The 21,835-nt window shown below is 35.4% G+C and overlaps 1 protein-coding gene across 5 annotated transcripts in view; it reads left to right on the top strand.

The window, feature by feature from the left end:
- Nucleotides 1-21,835, top strand: part of LOC109369780 (uncharacterized) — a 236,482-nt gene that overhangs the window by 90,814 nt on the left and 123,833 nt on the right. For 2 of the 5 annotated variants that reach the window (XM_085234930.1, XM_085234931.1), the window contains exons 1-2: nucleotides 18,959-19,040; nucleotides 20,383-20,454. The exons of the other annotated variants lie outside the window; for them this stretch is intronic. In XM_085234930.1, the coding sequence (XP_085091056.1) occupies nucleotides 18,991-19,040; nucleotides 20,383-20,454 (122 nt within the window). In that variant the 5' untranslated portion in view covers nucleotides 18,959-18,990. Of the gene's footprint in view, nucleotides 1-18,958; nucleotides 19,041-20,382; nucleotides 20,455-21,835 lie in introns of those variants that run through there. 5 annotated transcript variants of the gene reach the window in all.

Genomic DNA, 21,835 nt, shown 5'->3' with positions numbered 1-21,835 from the left:
TGTTTACAGGGCCAAAATTTCACCTATTGACAACATCTTCCACATACAATTGTGTCTGTGAAAACTCTGTGTTTCTCTTACTGAATCAATGATTGTGTCTAGAATTATTAGAATCCATAATACTGCCTTTAGCCTAACATTTTCACGCTGTAATCTACATGCAGGTTTAGAAACCTGTTTCTGAAAATGTCTCATTAATAATGCAAGATTATGACTCTTGCATCTTGCAATTGGCACGTACATATACACACAAAAATATGTTATTCCCAATATGACCATGACTCACAGAATCGATGTTTGAACAATTATTCTCTTCTCTTTGTTATGGGCCTTCATGTAGATGTAGCACGGTTTCCATAGCACAGTAATAATTTTCTGTCCCAGAACAAGCATAATCTTGGTTGCACACAGAAGGAACCAGCCTGTATGATACTTATGCCCATTTCTATGTTTTTATAAGTTTATATAAACTTTTAAGTAGAAAATCAGGTCTAAAGATGGAAATGATACAAGCCCAAGTGCAGTAATGACTGTATTGCATAATTTGGCACGTACATTACCTCATTATATTTTTTCTTACCAATAAGTGACTAGTGGAGTTTTGTGTTCTTTTGTTTTTACTGTTCAAATGAATGTTTTTCAAAGTTCTCAGGTAAATGATGCTTTCCTAGAGTAAGCCTTTACAGTGGCACCATGGAGCAAGGCTCACTGTCCCAAGTACATTTTTATCTGTTATGCAGTGAGGACCAGACTCAATGCTCATCCCTGTTACCATGTGTACTAAATTTCCATACTTCCTCTTTGTGATCTCACAGTTGAGAATTAACTTCCACAATGGTCTGCACTCATGTTGAGGGCTGTACTCACAATATTGAAAGACAGGATGATGTAAATGGAGTAGAACATCTGGGTCTTGCTCCATACCTCATTCTCACTGCTTTTTGATCTGTTCTCTTCTTCCTCCAGGAAACTTAGTCTCAGAAAAGATTATATTCATCAAGAGTAAAAGATTTCTGATGCTTGATGCATGGAAGCAACCACCATATTATTATATTTGTTCAGTGGAAACAACTATGGATACTATCTTCTGTTCTGGATTTGTATTGTGCCTAAAAAAAATCAGTACTCACACATGAGTGAAGCTTCCAAAAGCATTATCTGTTTTACTGACTTTTATGGGAAACTAGCCTTGTGATATTTATTTAGAAGAAGAAGTAATGTAAATGCTATTATTGTTATCATCAAATTCTTAAGATGCTGTGTATTTATTTCCATTGAAATTGTGATGTAGCTGAGCAAATCTTTCGTAAGTGTTGAAGACTACTCTGATTTGTTGAGACAGTATCTGGGTAAATATTCCAAATGTTGGTCTGCTTAAAGGCTAGGATGCCTTCTCTCTCATTAAATCAAAAATCCAAAAGTATCTTCTTTCTGCCTCTGAATGATAGCATTCTGACTTTCTTATTTTTGTCCAGAAAGCCTGGATTTAACAGAGCTTTAACAGAGATTTAACAGACTCTGCTACACTCTACACATTTCTCAGATTTTATTGTACATAACTTTTCAGAGTCTTGAGCCTCCTATGTAATATAAGGTGTTAGAAACTCGAGTTATTACCAAAGTGGAAGCCTCAGGCAGGAGAGAAAATTGACAGAAAAAGACACACGCTTACTTTCTCACTCCTTTCCTTCCTGCTGCCTTTACCCTCTTCACCCAATGTACCACAGAATTTCAGAACTCTAGTTTCTGAAATGTCATTTTTGCTGTACTAACTTTAAGCATTTCAAATGTGAAAGAAATATGAAAACATCTTTGTCTGCATTTTTATCTCTCTGTAATTCAGTCAATCAAGCGTTTACATGAAATTGTGGCAGGATGCCACTCCCACAGCAGCAGTTACATCTTCAAGGAAGCTGCCCCTGTTGCTTTTTCTTCATTCTTTATTTGTAGCTCGAGTAAATTCTCCATTAAACCCCTGCCCTAACCTCCCCTAATGGTATAATGCTATAGCTCCATTATTCCCCTACAGCACTGATCTACTTTCTGTTGAAAATTAAAGCAGCTTCACTGAATTCAGAAAGGTTCAATAAGGCTCATAAAAAGAACTATTACTTAGTACAAAATAAAATCGTATGATTAAAATAAGAAATTTACTCTTCAGACTGCTCAAATATCCAAACATTCATAGAACGTTTTAAGAAGATGTAGGGTTTTTTTGCATTCAAGTGTCAGAAGAATCAAAAAGTGAAAATCAACATTACTTTCCATCTGTATTTTACTTTAGGATCAAGCAGCAATGATTTAACACTTCAGATTTTTTCAAAATGCCCTCCTTGAAGATTCGACCTACAATCTATACAAGGATTCATTTTCTTCAAGTTTTGTTCCCCTTTATCTGGCTCATCCTCTAACCATATATTAGGTTTCATTTGTCACACAGAAGTAACAAGCTGTGGTATTACTTTACAGCTTCATGCAACCACGCTTGGGATTGCATTTTTAGACTTCTTGATCTCTGTCTTTGGTGTTATGTTTGATACATCGCACTGTAGAACCATAATGCGGTATTTTTATATGAATTCTTTACTTAATGGGCTGGAAGAATGTCAAGTAGACCCTTACGCTATTGCTCTGTGTGCATGTTACAACTGAGAAAGGAAGATAGGGAGCTGAATACTTCTGAATTTGCTGAAGTAGTTCTGTGGTGCTACTCACAGGTGGCTGGAATTAAATTGACTAAGTGGTTTCTCCAAGCGCAGCACCTGTCATATCTTGTCTCCTTTTCATAACTTCAAAGATATGAAAGTCATAAAACTAAGCCCAGCAAGGGTCAGAAGTCACCAGCTTCTTTGATTGATGTTTTGTCATATTTTGGCTCATTACTTCACCAGAAATCTTCTCTTCTAAATGTAAGAATTTATTAGCTCCCACAAAATAAATATTATTAAAAACGAGGCAAGATGGTTAGAGTGAATATAAACACACGTGAATCAAACCCTTATGTTTACAGGATGCAATTGGAATAAGAAGATACAATAGAGATTACATTCAATGTGTTTGTTATCTATTTCTTTGACCTTACAGCCACCTTACAGTGGCTCAACAGTTGTTCAAGGAAATATTTTTGCTGCTGCTGAGTACAGAACATTCTATTTAATGAACACCACAGGGTTTACTGATCACTCTTAATGAGTTAGGAACAAGTGTCCTGCAAGTAAATTGTCACATATCTTTAGAAAAAGACCAATCAATGAAGGTGATGTATAGAATGATAGTTATCTGTATTTCTCCAAAAGAGAAAACAAATATATCAATGTCCTTAATTTTTTATTTTTTTTAAATAAAATACACTTAAGGAGCTAGCAAAAACTTCATTAGACTTGTGTTTCAGATCTTCAGAATCAATAACAGAGTTAAACTGAGGGACTCTTTCAAACTGTGGCAGCAACAACATTTTGAAGGAACTGAAGGTTGTCACCAGGAGAAAAAGTTTGCTTTTGTCACAGTGTTTCAGTAATTTTTACTATCTTTTAGGAGAAATAGCAATCTCTGAATGTTACTGTAATGCACTCTCTTTTATCTGACGTGCTTACTAATATCATTTCACAATAACTTTGACTCCTCTAATAATTTGTGGTGAAAATCTGCTATTCTGCTAGAATTCAACCAAGGAAAGCAAAATAACAGATATTTTAAAGATGCATTTATTTCTAAATATTTAGGTCTGCATCCACTGTTTATGAAATGTTCTTATTTTTTTCAATTGAATTTGATGCAAGAGAGGCACACTCATTTATGTACAGCTCCTTAATAATCTCCCTCTCCATGAGCAAAGGATGTTTTTCTTAGTTGGATGATACTGAAAGAAACTTAAAGGTGACAAAATTATTTTGTGTGAAAGTGTAATGTATTGCATCCCTCCTTCAGTCTAACAGCAACAATTTTTACTAAGTTTGAACATGATTTTTTATATATCTGCATCTTTTTTTTTTCAAATTTGTGATGATATCAAACAGCACAAGGCAATCTTTTCTAAAAGTTGATTGTAAGAAAGAAAAGGATAGGCTTGCTAACAGAGTCTGCTGTGATAGGATAATGGGAAATGGTTTCAAACTAATATGGGAGATTTAGATTGGATATAAGGAAAAGTTTTTTTACAGTAAAGGTAGTGAAGCACAGGAACAGGTTGCCCAGAAACATGGTGGATGCCCCATCCCTGGAGACATTAAGGATCAGGCTAGACCAGGCTCTGGGCTCCTAATTGAACTGTAGGTGTCCCTGTTCATTTTAGAGAAGTTGGAATAGTTGGCCTTCAAGAATCTCTACCAACTCAAATAATTCTATGATTCTATTATTTAGATTAGCTAACACAAAAACCAAGCTATATAACAAATACAGAAACAAATGCACTTTTGTTATTATCTGTTGTTATCTGAACATATCTCTGGTTTCTTAATGTTAGGATTCTTTTAAATTATTTAAGGTAACTTTTTCTGTAAAAACAATAGTTATTGTCTTGTGCTCTTCTGTTATTTTTTGTGCTGAAATACATAAAGCACATTTCTAGTTTTTATAAGAATTTGGAAAGATCATGCTGGGATGTTTTATTGTAATAACTGCAAATAGACCATTGTTATATAAGAGACTTGTACTTCTAGTTTGTTAGGTGAAACATAATTACATTACGTTTACATAATTACATTAAGCCAGAATAAACACTTACAGCTATTTCTGACCTCAGGAAGTAGATGGTATTGAGTGGGAGAAAATGCTGAATCAAAAACTAAAGGAGAATTCTGAAAAAGCTTACCAGTTTTTATTGGAAAAATATCAATCAGTTCGTAACAGTACTTTCTTTTTAATTTCCATTGGTTGAAAACATTTTTCATTTCAATGAAAATATATTTGTAAACACTTGGTTTTTAATCTTTTCCTTTTTTTCTTTCCTGTGAATACAAGAATCTGAATACAGATATTCAGAATTTTGAGTGCTTTTACTCATTCATTTCCAGGTTTCTTTTTCATGTGAATATCTCCCACACAAGACAAATTAGAAGGGAGATAGGGAGAAAAAAATTGATTGCTATATAGACTTTTCTGTGCTAGCACTACTAAAAATTCAGCAAATTTACTGTAGGAGAAATTGAGGAAATCCTTTATAGTTCATCTGATTACTGTACTGGCCAGAGCAATGGAAGGAAAAGGGCCTTGGACATTCATGCAATGTTTTTATTTCTTGAGCATCAATCTGCAGTCTAATTGTTTGGATGAGTGGTGACAAAACTTCTTGTTATCTGCTGTAAAAATTAATTTTAATACTGCAGTGGATAGTTGTTTTTGCTAACTTCAGATTGGTGATGGTGCAAAACTTAGTGCTAATGCCAGTTCTTTGCCATCACAACTGCAGAACATGCCCCAAACACTCCAATTTTGAACAGCAGAAATTCACTGATCTCAGCAATGAAAGAAAACACTTTGTACTTGGGTAAGTGATTTAGGCAAAATTAAGAACAGACATTAAATATTTATATCTTATTTATCTGAAGCTGATGCACCATGAAGAGCAGAGCACTTCTGGGTTGTTATTAACTAGTCAGATTTTCCTGACCAGTATGTTTTTCTTGGACTGCTGTGCTTAAAACGGTCACCTTGTATGAGATGTTCCAACAAGTGGTAACACTTCTCTGAAGTGTGGGAAAAGCACAGGCTTTTCTATTCTGTGACCTCAGAATGTCCTTTAGATACTTCTGCTGTTGTTGTCTCCACTGGTTCATTTCAAGAATTTAATTCTCATGCCAGGGTTATTCATCTTTGTTCTACTATTTAGTTATATTTAAGAACATTCCTGTAACAATCAGTTTAGTACATTTTACAATTGCCAGATTTCTGCTTCTAAGCCACTCATTACTTGTCTGCTGTGAATAGAATCTTTATCCACAAATATTAGCTCCTTTGTTACTTGAAGAGAGGCAATATGGAAAATATAGTTATTTGAGGTGAAAGTATGTGCAGTCATTGCTCTGCGTGAAAACATCTTCAGTTTTGTAACAGCGGGGATAGAGATGGAAACTTCTCTTTGGCTATGGCTTGAGGATAATCATTTTCATTGTTACTTGTAATTCTGTTTTGGCTTCTCAACTGAAAAGTCTTTGCCTTTTTCTCGGGTTTTACTGCTTAGTTTATAGTTCTCTTGAGTTGCAGAATATAAATTACTTTATCATTATTTTAAGCCGTGTATTTCTTGTACTTGCATTTTAAAGAGGATCTTTCACTGTGAAAGCACTCCTACAAAAAACATAAAATTTGTGAATGCCATTATAGATGTTTGTGGCCTTAAAAAATCAGAGGTATTGATACATACATTTTATTTCACAATAGATTAATGGGTTGTTTTACAACAGTATCATACTACAATCTTACTTGTATATGGTAGTGCATTTTTTGTTGAGTTTGCTTAGTGGTATATTTCAATTTGTATGCTATTTGCCTACCTAATTTTTCTGAAGCCTATGCAGTAGGATTGGATCAATTTAAAACAGAGCTTATCCTCTTCTCTGTAATTCAGGTTAATTGTTAATTGTTTTGTTAATTTTGCTAAAGCTTAAAGCATATTTATAGCCCATTCTTGAAGATACCACTTCAAAGTATAAGCCTAGTTATATAAGTACTAGTTGTCTGAATATTATTACTTGTGAAAGCTGATTTTCTTCTTGGAATAAAAGTCTGCAACCTTAAATTTGGATCAAAACTCCTAAAATTTGCACAGTAGCACATTAATTGAACCGAGATTGTGACAAGACGTGAGATACAAATCTTGTGTAGTGTTTGAACTATACCTAAGCTGTAAGATCAGAACTAGTGATGCACAGTCCATGAAATTTGTGGTAATTTATAACAAACAAGTTTATAACAAAGCCCAGCATTTCACCTGAAATTTTTCTAGTCTGTATATTTAGGGTATGAAGATAAACACAACACTACTGAATCCTAAAATGCTTTGAGAGATTTATTCTTAAACTCACAGAAAAGAACAAACTTTACTTTGACTAGCAGGAGACACGAAGAATTTGGCAAAATGATATTTTTCATATGTCTGTCACTTATTCACTGAAATGAATGCACTGAAAATATACTGTTTTTTTTTTTTTAACTTCTTAGTTTCTTTTGAGAGAAGATCTAAGTAAGATTTCAGTTTTATCTAATTTGCTTTTCTTGTATCTAATGAGACTGAGTTTTAGCTGTTTGAATTGTAGCTTTTGTTTTGGTTTGATCTGTTAGTTCAAATATACCATGTCACATCAAGGAACCCTTGATTTATTTCCAGATCTTTTGCAAATGGATTTGCCAAACAAACAATTTTTATGGAATTATTTAGATTATTTTCAGCACTTGGATTTAGTGAGAAAAGTCCAATAGATCACGTTTTTATTAACACTTTAAATGTATGCTGATTATACTGTATGCAGCTTTGCAGAAAATCAGTATTTATTTAAGCTTGTTAAGGTAAATGACAAGGCTGGTTATTACTTCTGCCCTCAAGTGACTGTCCTCATGTATATTTCTAGCCATTCACAAACACTAGATGATGTTGGTTTAAAAATGAACCTCTTTGAGGTTCCAGTTATTCACAGATTGTGTATTCTTCCCTCAAAAATAGTGTGGCATAGATTATTTTACCAATAAAACAGTGTTTGTGTCATAATCGAGACAAATATGATGTTTGTAGGTTGGATCTTTGTTTACTTACACTATATACAGAAAAAATAAATCTGTATTTACAGTTCTGACAAGTAAAAACGTAGAATAGAGGTATCTGAAATCTGTCAACAAAATTTCTTTTCCTAAATCACCATATTGAGTGAAATGAGAAAATGTTATTAAGAGTTTAAAAGCTTTTTGAAATCCTCCATATAATAGATTACCAACTAAATAAAATTCATGTTATTCTTGCTATTGTATTCATTGTCTTGAGTGGGAAAGCTGTGAAATATGAAAACAAAAAAAAATCATAAAAAACATTGTCTGGCAAATTGAAGACAACCAGTTTGGTTTTTTTTTTTTTTTTTTTTTTTGGTTGTTTTTTTTCATTTGAAAGAGGGAGATCTGACAATAAGGTTGTTTACATACACCAGAACAAAATTGATGAAGTATTTTTACTTTTCTTTTTGCTCCTCTGCTACATGTAATTGCAGCAAATCTTTCCAACTAACTGAATAAGGAGTGATCCTGGAGTCTTTTTCCCTTCATTTTCCAAGCACAGGGACAGATTCTTATCCTATATTCATTTTCTGCAATCCCTGTCAGTTTTGTATTGAATGGTTTCATAAAAAATAAAAATAATTTAAAAATACATTTGTTTAAATGCCTTTTTGCACATCGGTCTCTGAATTCCTCTCTATTAGGCTCAGTAAATAGTACTGACATTGGCATCTTACATTTTGATCACTCTTAAACCTTGCCAATGGTGATGAAACGCAGAGTACACTTAAACGGCCAAAGGCTGTGGCCGAATCCTTTATGTTCATTTAGAATTAGAGAAAAGAAGACTGTTCCTTTTATTCAGGTAAATCTCCTTTAGCAAGTTTTGCTTTTCTAAATTAGTAAGATTTCTAAGACATTAGGCTGTTTAATGGTAAATTAATATTGTTGAACTTATCCTAAAATTAGAAAATAATTGTCAAAGGCTTTGCTAAAATCTAGATAGACTGTCAACAGCCTTTCCCTCATCTAACAGTCTGGTCACCTGGTCATAGAAGGAGATGAGGTTGGTCAAACAGAGCCTGTCTTTCATGAATCCATGCTGGCCAGGCTTGATCCCTCAGTTGTCCCATAAATGCCATGTGATCTCACTCAAGATGATCAGTTCCATAACTTTCCCTGGCACTGAGGTCTGGCTAAAGGCCCTGTAGTTCCCCAGATCTTCCTTACAACCCTTCTTGTAGATGGGAGTCACGTTGGCAAGCCTCCAATCCTCTGAGCTTGATCTGTTTAACCAGGAATACAGTCACTTCTGCTAGCCCCCTCAGCATCCTTGGATAGATCCCATCTGGCCCATGGACTTATGGCAGTCCATGGAATACCACATTCCAGATGGAATAATAGGTTCTTAACTGTTTCCCAGACTTCCAGATCAGGGGATAGAGTACCCTGATGATAACTGGTTTGACTACTAAGGACAGATATAAAGAAGGCATTGAGAACCTCAGCCTTTTCCTCAGTGGTCCCCAACACACCCAGTAAAGGCTGGAGATTCTCCTTAGCTGTTCTCTTACTGTTAATATGTTTGATTTAAAAAAAAAAAAAAAAAAAGTTTTGCCTTTAAACAAATGAACTCTTGCTGTAAATTTCTTATAAAACTATGGAAATTCTTGATGTAACAATGTTCTTTTTTCTCAGCAAGAGAAAACATTTCTGCAGCATAGGTCCTCTAGAAATTAACTCTGATTTTTTTTTGAAGCCAGTTCCCTCAAAAAAAAAATGTTGTCCTTATGACAGCATATGCCTCCTTAAAATTTGAAACCATTGATCATTTTTTAACATATTTGACATAGAAGTCTCAGATATTAAGTTCCCCCACATTTCATAAAAATTTGCAGTACATATTGGAGAGACTGAACCATGCTCTTACTCTTATTCAGGGAAGACCACAATTAAACTAATCTCTTATTAGTCATTAGAGATTCCACATGGACTCATTCTTGAAGTATAAATCTCAGCTAAGATATTTGATTTTGATAGTTTTGAGGGTCAAAAATTAATCACATGGGACATGAGAAGGGTCCCAATATCCCCAGTCAAAAGGAGCATCCTCATATTTTGAATTAGAATAACTTCAGACATTGAAATAAATAAATTGCCATTAGAGGTCTGATGAGAGCGTTCAGAATACATGTCATTTGTGACAATCTGAATAGAATGTGAAATTGCTCTAACAGAATAACAAAGCACTTAGTAAACAGAAAGGAAGTATGCAGAAAATACATATTTACATAGTTTATAAGACTTGAGTAAAGGTGAGGATTTGCTACTGTTTCTGTTATAATATCACTGAGAGAAGAAAGGGAAACTTCCATACAGTGTAGAGTTTAAGGAATACCAGATGTGTGCTTTTTCATCCCTTAGTTACCATAGTATCTGGTTTCCCTGGTTACCGATGACCAAGGAAGGGACACTAAGAAAGCTGGAGGCTTTTCTTTTTTTTTTTTTAGGGGAGAAAAAGAGAAGATTTTTAGTGTGTGAGAATGGAATGTGAGAATAGTGCTGGAGGATAACAGGCAGGAATAGATTTTCTCTAAAATGGAATTTATAGATTTGACTGGAAACAGCTGAAGTAGTTAAAAGAGAAGAACTGACTATGAGAAGCAAATTCTGATTTAAAAAAATAAAGACAGAAGAGAGATGAGATGTATAGCTTTGTTCCTAAAACAATGGAAATAAGTAATAAATCGTGTCAAATAAGAAAATATGCAAATACACTGTGTGATTTGACCAGATTTTTTCTTTCAGAGATGGAAGCTTAGGCTTGTTTCTTATTCCAGGCCACTGTTCCAGATTATCTAGAATATTGTCTTCTCCATGAGGCACAGTGCATCTACTTACTGATAGTCACAAACGACTGTGGTGACCAATCCAAATGATCACAGGAGCATTTAGAGGCTGTGCATCTGAACCACTTCTTTCTGTGCTGGGGACTTTACAAATAACCAGCTCTGTTGTAAAGAGAACTTTATCCTGTATATTCATAATTCACATAATTTCACTGGTAACTCAGAGGCTGGAACTCTTATGTGGTTCCCAGAAGGAAAGTTTAAGGATATCCTTTTAGTGTTTCCTTAAGGTGTGCTGTGTTGCAGAACTGGAAAATTATTACGTATGGCAGATTAGAACAGAGAGAGTTCTCAGTTTTGTGGTTGGTTCTTGGTTGTTTGTTTGTTTTTTTTTTTAGATTTTTTTAAAATCAGGGTATTGTTAATTTTCCTTTTTGCTTTCAAATATACCTTTTTCACATCCAGAAAGCTTTCTGAACGAGTCTGCACTTTAACAGAAACCCAGTACATTACATGCTTGTAAGCAGCATTCATTTTGATACTTAGAGAGCAAAGGAATCAGTAACTGCTTTCATTCTTTGGACTTGTTGACATGTAATCAGAGCTCTGATCTCCAGGGCTTGGAGATTTTTTGACACCTTTACATCAGTAAAATATTCTTGGACATTTTAATATTTTCATTCCATGAAGATAGGCTTATGCTGGAGAAACTCTTTACAGTGAATTCCCACAATGGCAAGAACAGTTTTGCTGCCTCAGTTCTACTATCAGTAGCAGTTTAAATGGAAACAAGGTTTCTGCTGATGGCTTTTTAACCATATATCTGTTAGATATCTTCATTTCTCTGGCAAATTACAGCTAATTGACTGACACAGCTCCTCCCTGTCCCTAAATCAAGATTATATAGAGCCTTAAATACAAGAATATTGAAGTTTATTGCATGTAAACTTTTGTATATGGATGAAATTGTAAAAATTCACAGTCTCTAATATGCTCTTTCAGTTCTCTTCATGTGGTCCAGATAGTAGGTAGGAAGCAGGTGATTTTGATAGCCAGAGAATTTTAAACGTGTGATTGCAATGTTAGTAGTAAACGGATGATTTTGCTACTTTTCATTGATGGGCTTCTGTCCTGATTTTAGCTGAAACCAGGACAGCTTGGTCAACCTTCAATAAGTAAGTTTTGTTTCACAAAGGTTTACTTCACAATTTTATTTACTTAAAATTTAAAAAATAAAATGAAAAAAGAAATTATTGCTTGTCTTCTAAGGCAGAGATTTATTAAACAAAAAGGTAGAGAGAGAAAGAAAAATTATTTAGATGGATCCTTAAATTCATTGAGTCAAATAGGCTCTAAACTCTATCCCTAAATGTAAAGTTGAAGACTGTAAATAACAGTGCTGTGATGATTTTAATATTCATAGCAATTCAACAGCTAAAGAATACCTTAATTCATGTAAGTGCTTCTGTAGCACTACTCTGAGATTACTAATAAGTAACTAATTAGGTTTAACTCAGTAGCTACGTGTAGTAGTTTAGGATGTTGTGGGTTCTTCCTATCCTTTTTTTTGAGTATATGGAAGTAAAATGAGATTTTGCATTTTGAATCTTCAGTTGTATGAATCTTCAGTTTTGTTTGTCAATACAACTCAAAATACTTGGAATCTTTTTCCAAATTCCCCAATTAACTCTCAATTTCTCTTATTTATTGGATTTTTTCCCACTAAGCTTTCAAAAGGGTATTTCTGTTTTGATCCTTATTTGCATGAGTACATTGTCAAATGTACATATGCAAATGTATATTATGATGGATGCAGTCATGTTTTTTTGCATTTGCAGGTAGTTTGAGTATTGTGGAGGTTCTCATTTGTGACAGCAAATGTGAATTTTATAAATGGATTGGAAAAAAAGTATTTAAGGAGAGCCTTCCAGCTTTGAAGGGAACAAGGGAAAATGCACAAACATGGCTGCTTGAAAATATGAGAGGTTTGGGCCAATGTCATGAGCTGATCAAAGTTTGATTATTCCCTAAATGCATTTTGTGCAAAGTGTAGGAATAACTTGGTTCCTTGCAGGTGCTACTATCTTCAGTGATAGTTTTTTTCTGTGCCTGTGACACAAGTCAGGTTTTCCAGGCAATTTATCTTCGCAAATTCTATGTTTTGGTGCCCATAAATCAGAGATGATTTCAATGGTGCTCAGATTATGGGGCTGAAAAAAAGCCAACTGACATTTGCAAGCCTTTGACAAAGATAGCCACAGCAGCTGCTTCAAGTACCAGGACCACTCTTGGAAGTAGAGCTGGGAGCTACTTTCACAGAAGTAGAAGCTGAAGCGTCCTCTTGGCCCCTGATGGTCAAACTAGACTTCCTCAATTCTGAATGAGAAAGGAAAGCCATTCCTCTGACTTCAGCCACATAATAATATGTAATAAGTCCTCAGTTACTAAACAGCAGGAACTTTCAGTGATAGTCGTCTGCCATAGGTCAATTCTCTAAACTGTCATCTTTGATATCCAAGAGGTGATCAATCTGATCAGAGCTAGAACAGTTTTCAGAAATGAGATTTCCCCCACCCCCAGTTTTTAAGGTAAAATGTAACTTTCCACAGGTAGAAGTACTTGTGTCTAATTTTGTTGATAAAAGCCAGCTACCTTTTAATATATTAACTACAGGTTCTAAATTGCCTTCCTGAATGTTTTCTCGTATTTAGTCTTTTACTGATAATAACTGTTCCCTAGGTATTATTCCTGTCATGCTGCTGAAAAATATTCTATTCAAAATGTGACTTATAACAGCTTAGATTATAATCTCCTTAGAATACACTGATTTTCTGTTTATTTCTGTTTCAATGTCCAAATGAGAGTAAAGTCATAATTATGTAAGTCTAAGACAATTACTGTATGGAACTTTATATAAAATCTGCCATACAAATAGAATATGTATTGAAAAGGGCATTCTTCTAGAATTCAGTCAAAAGGTTCCAGTGCACATATTTTGCTACTTGTGCATAAATAATAATTTAATTTGCTGTTCTGTTTTGCTGACATGTTCCAAAAATGTCTATCATAAAAGTGCACTAAATTGACCTTAGCCTTACTAAATTTTACAGACACACTGGTAGTTAATTCACTTGAAAAAGGCACTGTTGCCCGTAGTTATTGTTAACCGTAACCTCAAATGCTCATGGGTGGTAATGAAGTTTAGCTTTTCTAAAGGGAAAGAAGAAAAAAGTAAATAAAAGGAATTTGCAGTCAGAGTGCAATAGTTTAGCAAAGGCAGGAAAAGTGTGTGTGAAAATAACTAACAACCTGTAGCTTGATAGATGAATGCCTGATGAACTCACCAAAATAATCTGAAGTACTGGTGAAGCACAGGTGTTGTGTCTTTGTTCTCAAGGTTTGCAAGTGCAACCAATATAAGTAAAGAGTCAGCAGTTGGAAAGTGAGATATATAAAGAAATTTTGAGGGAAGCATGATAGTAATCTTAATTAATTAATACAGAATTTTGTTCAGATGGTTTCTAATTGCTGTGCAAAATGTCTGTAGTTATATAAGAGATCTTAGTAATTGGTAGAAAGATATTAATTTGTTTTCAGAGAGGAATGAGAAATAGCTGTTATGTAACAGTAGTAAAAGCTAACTAGAAACTGGAAACACAAGGAGGGAGTGAGTCCAGGTAAGAGCAACGTAGTAACGTGTATGTTTTTCTCTACAGATAGACAGGAAAGCTGTACTAATGATCTGTTTCTTAGAAATATTTTAATATTTTAAACTGTGCGTACTCTCCTTATGAAAAAGAGTTTTCATGTTCCGGGAGGCTGTAGAAAGGGATTCAAGCCCATACTCTAATGTATTAATAACTACTGTCATATAGTTTCTTTTTCTGATTGCTTTCATAGTTGGTAAATTGTAGTTTATGAAAAGGTTTCATGGTGTGAACAATGTACTCGCATAGTGTTCCTAAAAATTTCAGAAAAAGATGTGATTTTTAACTTTTTTTTTTTTAACTTGGATTTCCTGAATCTGATTTGGGCAACTGCTTGAGAGATGAGAAAATCTGCACATACCTTGTTAGTATTGAGTGCGGTATCTTTATATACGTAATAGAGTAGATGTGCTATGCATTTTCATTCAATGAGAGAAGTAAAAGATTTCATACTAGTATATAGTGTAGTATTTTATGGAAGACATCTATATTGTAACAACAAATGACCTAAAGATCTTATTCATATTAAGAAATAATAGTAATTGCTGTTCAATCAAAGCCATTATTTGAATGCGTGCATTCACACTCCTAAAAGATGAACACAAAAGGTAGCAAATCAGTACAACTCCACTGTTGTATTAGTGTCTTCAGAGCTGCTTTGTTTTATGCTTTCTTTCCTGAGGAGATCAATAATGGATGGTTGACATCATTCCTTCACTGCTCAGAAATGAGAAAGCCTAAATGCATTTCTTTAGGGCAGGCATGTTTTTCATCCTGAGCTGAAAAGCCTGTAATTGAGTGGGGTTTATAAGTGTGATTGCTATCAGTGTGTGTTCCAGTTTGATGCGCCTGTGAAAGGTTCCGCTGGCATTTACCTGGCTCTTAGGGATGTTGACCTCATCTCCTAAACCGGCCAGCATGTGAAATGTCTCTGCTGAGAGGTACAAATACAGAATGATCCTAATACTCAGGAGCATTAAGGCTCAGTTTGTGATTGTGTTGGTAACTTTCTTGAAGTTTGCCAGCATAATTTGCACATACCCTGATTTAAAAAAAAAAAAAAAAAAAAAAAGAAAAAATAGAAGGTATAGCAGAGAATAGATGGGGATGGTTCGCTGCAATGTTGACCTATACTTGTGTCCTTCCAGTGAAGCGAACTGGGAGACTCTATCAAGTTTGCTATCAGTAAGAACATGGGAGAACTGGACAGCTTGCTTGACAAGTATTTCTGCTGCTGTTCTTACTATTATTCATCAGCCAGCAGCATTTACTTCTCCAGTCACTATTAGAAATGGAAATGTACCAAAGTAATGTTCAAGAGACAGAGCAATGGCAACAAAGCATGGCAGGATTGGTGTGACTTCAAAGTCACACCCTCATGTAAGCTGTTCTTTTGCAACTCCAAGTACCTTGAGGCATCCCAGGAAGCAAGCACTGACACAGTGGCTCTTAGGACTGACTATGTTCCTGTATGGGAATTGTTGAGTCACAGTGTGAACCCCTGATTGAGCACCTGGGGACAGGACCTGGGCAGCTCTGGGAGCACAGGTGAAGGCAATTCAGCTGTGTGAAGGGTGGAGCCTGGCTGCACGTCTCTTAGACCTCATTTAAGGGCTGACTGCCACAGGGGGAGGATCCCTAGTTCAAGATCTCTCCTTGATGAAGCTTTCCCTTGCAAACTTGGAGTATTCTGCTACAGGTGAGCAATCTTGTTCCTTTCCTTTATAGCACCTTGCTGTTATGCTGGTCTTTCTGCCATTGCACTTCTGTTGTAATGCCTTTCCCATTGTATTGATCTGTCCAATTGCTATAGTTCCCTACCAAACTGAAAAGGGCAAGAGAATTTTCCAGAGCTGCATGGCTGTCCTGATCGTACTCTGATTTTATCTTCCTTTTTGGTATACTTTTAACAGTATACGTGCAACAAATGTTCTCCAGATTGGCCTGTGTGTACAGATGGATGTGGTGAAGGTCAGGCTGACTTTGCAGTTTGCAGCTAGGTTTGCATCCTATCTGTTTCGTGACTTGGATTTGCATTTCTATTGATTTCTATTGTCCTGGTGGCTTATTTTTTTTCTTGGTTATATTTTGAAAAGAAGTACTGACTTTGGCATGTTTTGGGAATTCTGGAGAATGGTAATTGTGATCAGGGGAGGATTGCCTGCCATTGAGTGGAGCCACGCATCATTGTTCTGCATGAATGTGCTGTGAGGAGGGGCTGAGCTGGCCCCTGCCAGCAGGGACGGGTTCTGGCATGTTCCAGATAGTTCTGCAGCACCTGGCACTGGGCACAGCTGAGCCAGTCAGCAGTGCTGCGGTGCCTCTGAGGAAGCATGTTTGAGTGTGGGCAGAAAATGCTGGAAAATATTGGAAGGAGGGGTTTTAAAAATAATAGTAATATAATGATAAAAAAAAAAAAAAAAAACAGGAGAGAACACCAAGGTCAGGATAGGAGGTGCTCTGTGAGGGAGCGGATGCCCGCTGCAGCCCGCACTGGAGCAGGTGGATGTTCCTGGTACTTATTGCTGCTGAGAGGAGAGCTGGGGCAGCTGTGGGTGGGAGCGGGGCCTGGCTGGGTGAGCTCACCTCAGGGTCAGTGTGTTGTGGTGTTGGAAGGTGCTGCTCTTACATTAGTTGTGACCACAGAATTTTGTTTCCTGGAGGACAGGAAGCCCACTGTGTGCTGTAAGTCAGCTCTGTTTCTGAAATCGGATTTATGTTTTCCTGGCTTATGTGGATTTGGTTCTATTTGAAGCACATTTCTGTGTTGTTTTTTTTTTTGGTATGCAATAGAAAGAGGTGCTGGTTCTCTTGCACGTAAATATGCTATTTGTGAATTGAGTTTCAAACTCTTCTATCAATGCTGATTGCTGCCTGGGGAAATGATTCCGATATATCACGGTCTGAGAGAAAAGAGACTCGGGAGTAGCTGGATGTTCCAGAGCAGAATGAAAAATGAACACGAAGATTCATAACAAATATAAGCAATTTGTAGCACAGAGGTGTAGGCATTGTGTTAAATGCATTTAAAATATTGCATGTAAATTGAATAGACAGCCAAGTTTTAAGAAAGAGGAAGAAAATGTGCTGCGAATCAGTGGTTAATAAGGTGTTTATGGGTAGTGAAAGACTTAAAAATCAATTAAAAATAAGGTTACATAATTCAAGTAACTTGAATTTTTTCTGTCTTGGAATCAGCCACATTTGCTTCTGTTGAGTAGTGTTTTATTAAAAAAAGATTTATTCATTTGCTCTGCCTACAGCAGAAAATACTACTCAGTGTTGGGAACATGGCAGCACATTCCTTGCAGCACATCTAAAGACAGCTGAAGGAATAGTTTTCCTTCCTTTGCCATGGTGCAATAAGAAAAGTGTACTGGAAAAGATTAAAAAAAAAAAATCTTGAAGGTGTTCAGTTTGGGTGGCATCCATTACTTAGTCTTGCTCAGGTATTTATTTTAAGCTTGTGAGTAAATCCACTGGATATTTTCAGGTTGGTGTTTTTGTTTGTTTTTTTTAGTTTTTGCAGCGGAGACATAGCAAATAGCGAAGCCATTCCTAAAGAAAATCAGCTTCTTTCTTAGACAAAATTAGGTAGCTTTAGTAGCAGAGATGTTTTGCTTTATGTAATGTATAATGCCTACAATTGAAATGACACAAAGAGGAGTAACGTTTTATAAAAATAAATGAAATGTATTGAACAAACTTAGAATGTGATTTGATTATGTTGATAGCGTAATATTGATAGCGTAAACAGTTTAATTTTATGGAAGAAGCACTAATCTGATAGTTTTAGCATTATGTTGTGTAGTAGGTGTACGTTCACATGGAAGGTACTTTCTCTTGTAATATGTTCATATTCTTAATTTTTAAGACATTATTTGCAGATTTTTCCGAAACAGGAATACATTCCAACAAAATGCAGATGTCATTTGGAACATCTTTGGAAGCAAAAAATCTTGTGTGACTTGGGGATGCTTCCTGGTCATCTCTAAGCAAGAGCTCTAGATCTGTCTTTTCTCAAACATAAGGACAATTGTGAATCTGTTCTGAAGCCGAGGATTTTACTGTAGCTCTTTGCTGAGAGAGACCTTAGCTGTAGAGCCAGGCAACCTCATGAAATGTGCCAATGCAAAAATATCTGACAGAATGTTGTGTATCAGTTTTAATGATGTCACATGTTCCAGATTTTGTTTTCTATATTTAATAGAAGTTGTTCTGAAAGTTGTTTTAATAGTTTAAGGGCATTGTGGATTGAACAGCTGCTTTGAAAATATGGCTCCCAAAAAATAGGGTCTCAGTCTTGCCTTATCTCAGTCTAAGTGGCAGTTTTCCTGTGGAGTTCAACATCACTTTTTAATGCATACTCATACAAATAAATGGCTGAGAAAAGTCATGGGGATTTTTTTTGTGTGAGTTAGTAACTCATATGAATGAGTACTACACAGATTCTTGTGTGACATGATGGTAACACAGTATGTCTTAAAGATTCTGTTATTTCCTTTAATATACTCCAGTGCTTGAAGTGTGAAGCTGGCAGTATTCAGCATCTTATTTCAATCATCATTTGACACCTCATACACCCTTACAAACATAACTAGCCAGCTCATCTGTTACCTGCACTGTATGATTTTGACTTGTCTTAATTTATTGCACAATTATATTATATTTGGCAGTCATTTGAGATTTTTTTTTCAATTGAACAAGTCATAAACAAACCTGTGGTGAAAGTTACGATGTTTCAAAGGACATACAATCTGCTGTGCTTTTCAAAATCCCAAAATAGGTAAGATATAATCAAATTTTATACTAGATTGTGTTTTGCCAGTCAGGCACCATTATAATTTGACAGGCGTGATGTGATACAGTGAGATGTGAATGACATAACTTAGTATGACATAACTGATAGGCCAACATAAAAACTTAATAAACATTTCCAATAAGTTTACTGTACTCTGTTGTACTGCCCTGTGAGTTCCCTGTCCTGTGTCAGCATTTGGGTGAGATATTTGGTGTTAAACCAATTACAAAATGTAGCAGTTTATTTGTGAAAAATGCTACAGATGTTTCTGTGTACCCTTTCTGGATGTGCTAAATATGAATAGTGTGCAACTATAAAATTATTGCAGTTTACTTACCTGGGAATTATCTTAGTTGTAAAAGGTCAGTAATGTAGCTAGTGAATACTCTTCACTTTGCCTGCTTATTTATAAGTTGCCTAACAGATGTGTGGTGTTGTGACTAGCTCGAATTTGACTTTTTTTTTTAAGCTACAGAAGAATTAATAGAGACACTACCCCAGTAGTTTTCCTGTAACTGATCATGATGTTAGCTTACTCAAAGAATTGTAAACAGTGTCTGCTCATCTTCTGCTTCCCGTTTAGTTTCATGATGCCATCAGGTTTCTCTAAATTAATGAGAACCAGTTCCTACAACTTGATCCTAAGCCTCCTAAAATGGTATTTAATAAAAACAAATTTTAAAAAAAAACCTCTATAATCCACTAGATATAAGTACTGCAGTTTTGTTGGTTTTTTTTTTTTTCCCCTGTCTATAGAAAGCTAATGAATTAGGTTCAAGAGTGTTAAATTTCTGTAATAATTACTCACGATTCTTATTTCCTCAGTGGAAACTGGCCACCACACAGATAAAACTTAAAATTAGAATTTATTCTCACGTTTGCATTACTTGTATTTTATATGGAAAAATGATTAATATTGCACATAACAAAGGATGTGTTTGTAAATGTTTTTTTTCAGGAACTTTATAAATTGCTTAGAAGTTTTTTGCTCTTTATAAACAACTGATACAACTAACAGCTCTTGCAGAAGAATTCCATTCACAACTGGAGTCAAAACTGTGCTATGGTTTATTTCAAACTACTCAATGTAAATGTTTACTGAAAATGCACTGGATTATGGATTCCAGAAGGCAGTCATCATGCTTCATGTTACCTTTACGTTTGAAATCTGGAGTAAGGAATTTCATGCATAGGAATCACATGGAAAAAAAAAGTACATGCAAACCATTATCAAAATTGTTACAGTTGTTTTTGGAGACAAAGAATAATATGAGCAGATCTTGATAATTTATTTCTTGCAACACTAAAGTGAAAATTATTTCTTTAGAGTTCTAGGAGCAAAAAGGAGTCTGGATCTCTTTCTTTCAAGCTTCAGCTGTAGACGTACATGGCAACTAAGGTAAAAATAATTTCATATATCTCTAAGGAATAAAACTATGGATGCATATAAAACAATAAACAATCTAGTAATTTTTCACTTGTATAATCTAATTCAGATTTCTTTTTGTGTAAAGTGCAAACATTTGCAGGTTCAATTTTTTTTTATACTGGAGTCTAGTATAATAAAGCTTTTTTCCCCCCGGAAGGACTTTCCCACAGTTCTCTTAAGTTGGACAAAACAGCAATGTTCTTCACATATTTAAAAAAAACCCGCAAAAATAATCAAGCAGAGCAATGTGGGGGCAGCAAAGGAGGGGAATCACTGAATGAGGAAATGAATGGCTCCTTGTAGCTTAATATATAGGATTGGGTGGAAGGGTTGTACAATGGGAGGATTTCAAGGATATCACAGGACATCACAAGTTTGTTTGGAATGGTCCCTACCAGTGAGTAGCTATTTTATTGAAAGCTTGATCATTGGAGTCTTCGTGTGCTACTATTGCACAATGAAGGGTTAAAAGACCACAACAAATCTGAACGTTCTGTCTTTACAAATGGACTCAATTGGCATTAGCAAGTGGTGACTTGTTTCTCTGTGAAAAAGCAAGTTTATTTTATTGCTTGAGTTTTAGACCTAGAAAAGCCTTCTTGTGGCAGCTTAGAAGCATAGATAGTGTTCCTTAGCATTTTCAAAATGTTCATGTTTGCTAGCAGCAAACAAGAGTTGTGTTGGTATTTTTTTGTATGGGCACCGCCTCAACTTATAGCGCTTGAACTTTGTGGCCAAAGGTGGGAGTAGATTGAAACTTGCTTTATGCCCTGACAAACTTTGATCCATCTACTGCTTGTGGGGAGTCTGTAGGTTTGTACGGATCGCATCTATCTACCAGGATGGCAGCAATAAAGCTCTTGCAGGAATGGTGCAGGATTGCAGTATCTTCATTATCAAGTGGGTCATATTACAGGAAAAAATAGCCATGATGATGTACTGTATGTACTCATGTAAACTGAACTTCATCAGGTTGTCTGAAGCTTGCCACAATGCAAACCTAGAATTGAATTTGACTGGAATTCATTCAAATATTCAAAATATAGCATGAATATACTCAGTTGTCTCCCTAAAAGTAAGAAACTAGTCTCCATGTGACTCCCACTATGAAAGTCTTATGCCTTTATAACACTGCAGAGTCCATAGAGTTGCTTTGAATGCATATTTCACTTCAAATTTATGCACTTTTTTTATTATAGAGGAACTTTATTGTTGAAGGGCATTGGAGTAGTACTTGAGACCTGAAATGTACTGATAGGAATTAACTGTCCACTCCCTGTGTATAGTAGAAAGTCTGTAACTGTTTATTTCCTCAAGTTGGTTACATCTGGAATGTTAAGTCTTAGTACTT

Source organism: Meleagris gallopavo, chromosome 13 (assembly GCF_905368555.1).
Source record: "Meleagris gallopavo chromosome 13, MGAL_WU_HG_1.1, whole genome shotgun sequence".
Lineage (NCBI taxonomy): Eukaryota > Metazoa > Chordata > Aves > Galliformes > Phasianidae > Meleagris > Meleagris gallopavo.
This window is presented reverse-complemented; position numbering and strand designations above follow the sequence as displayed.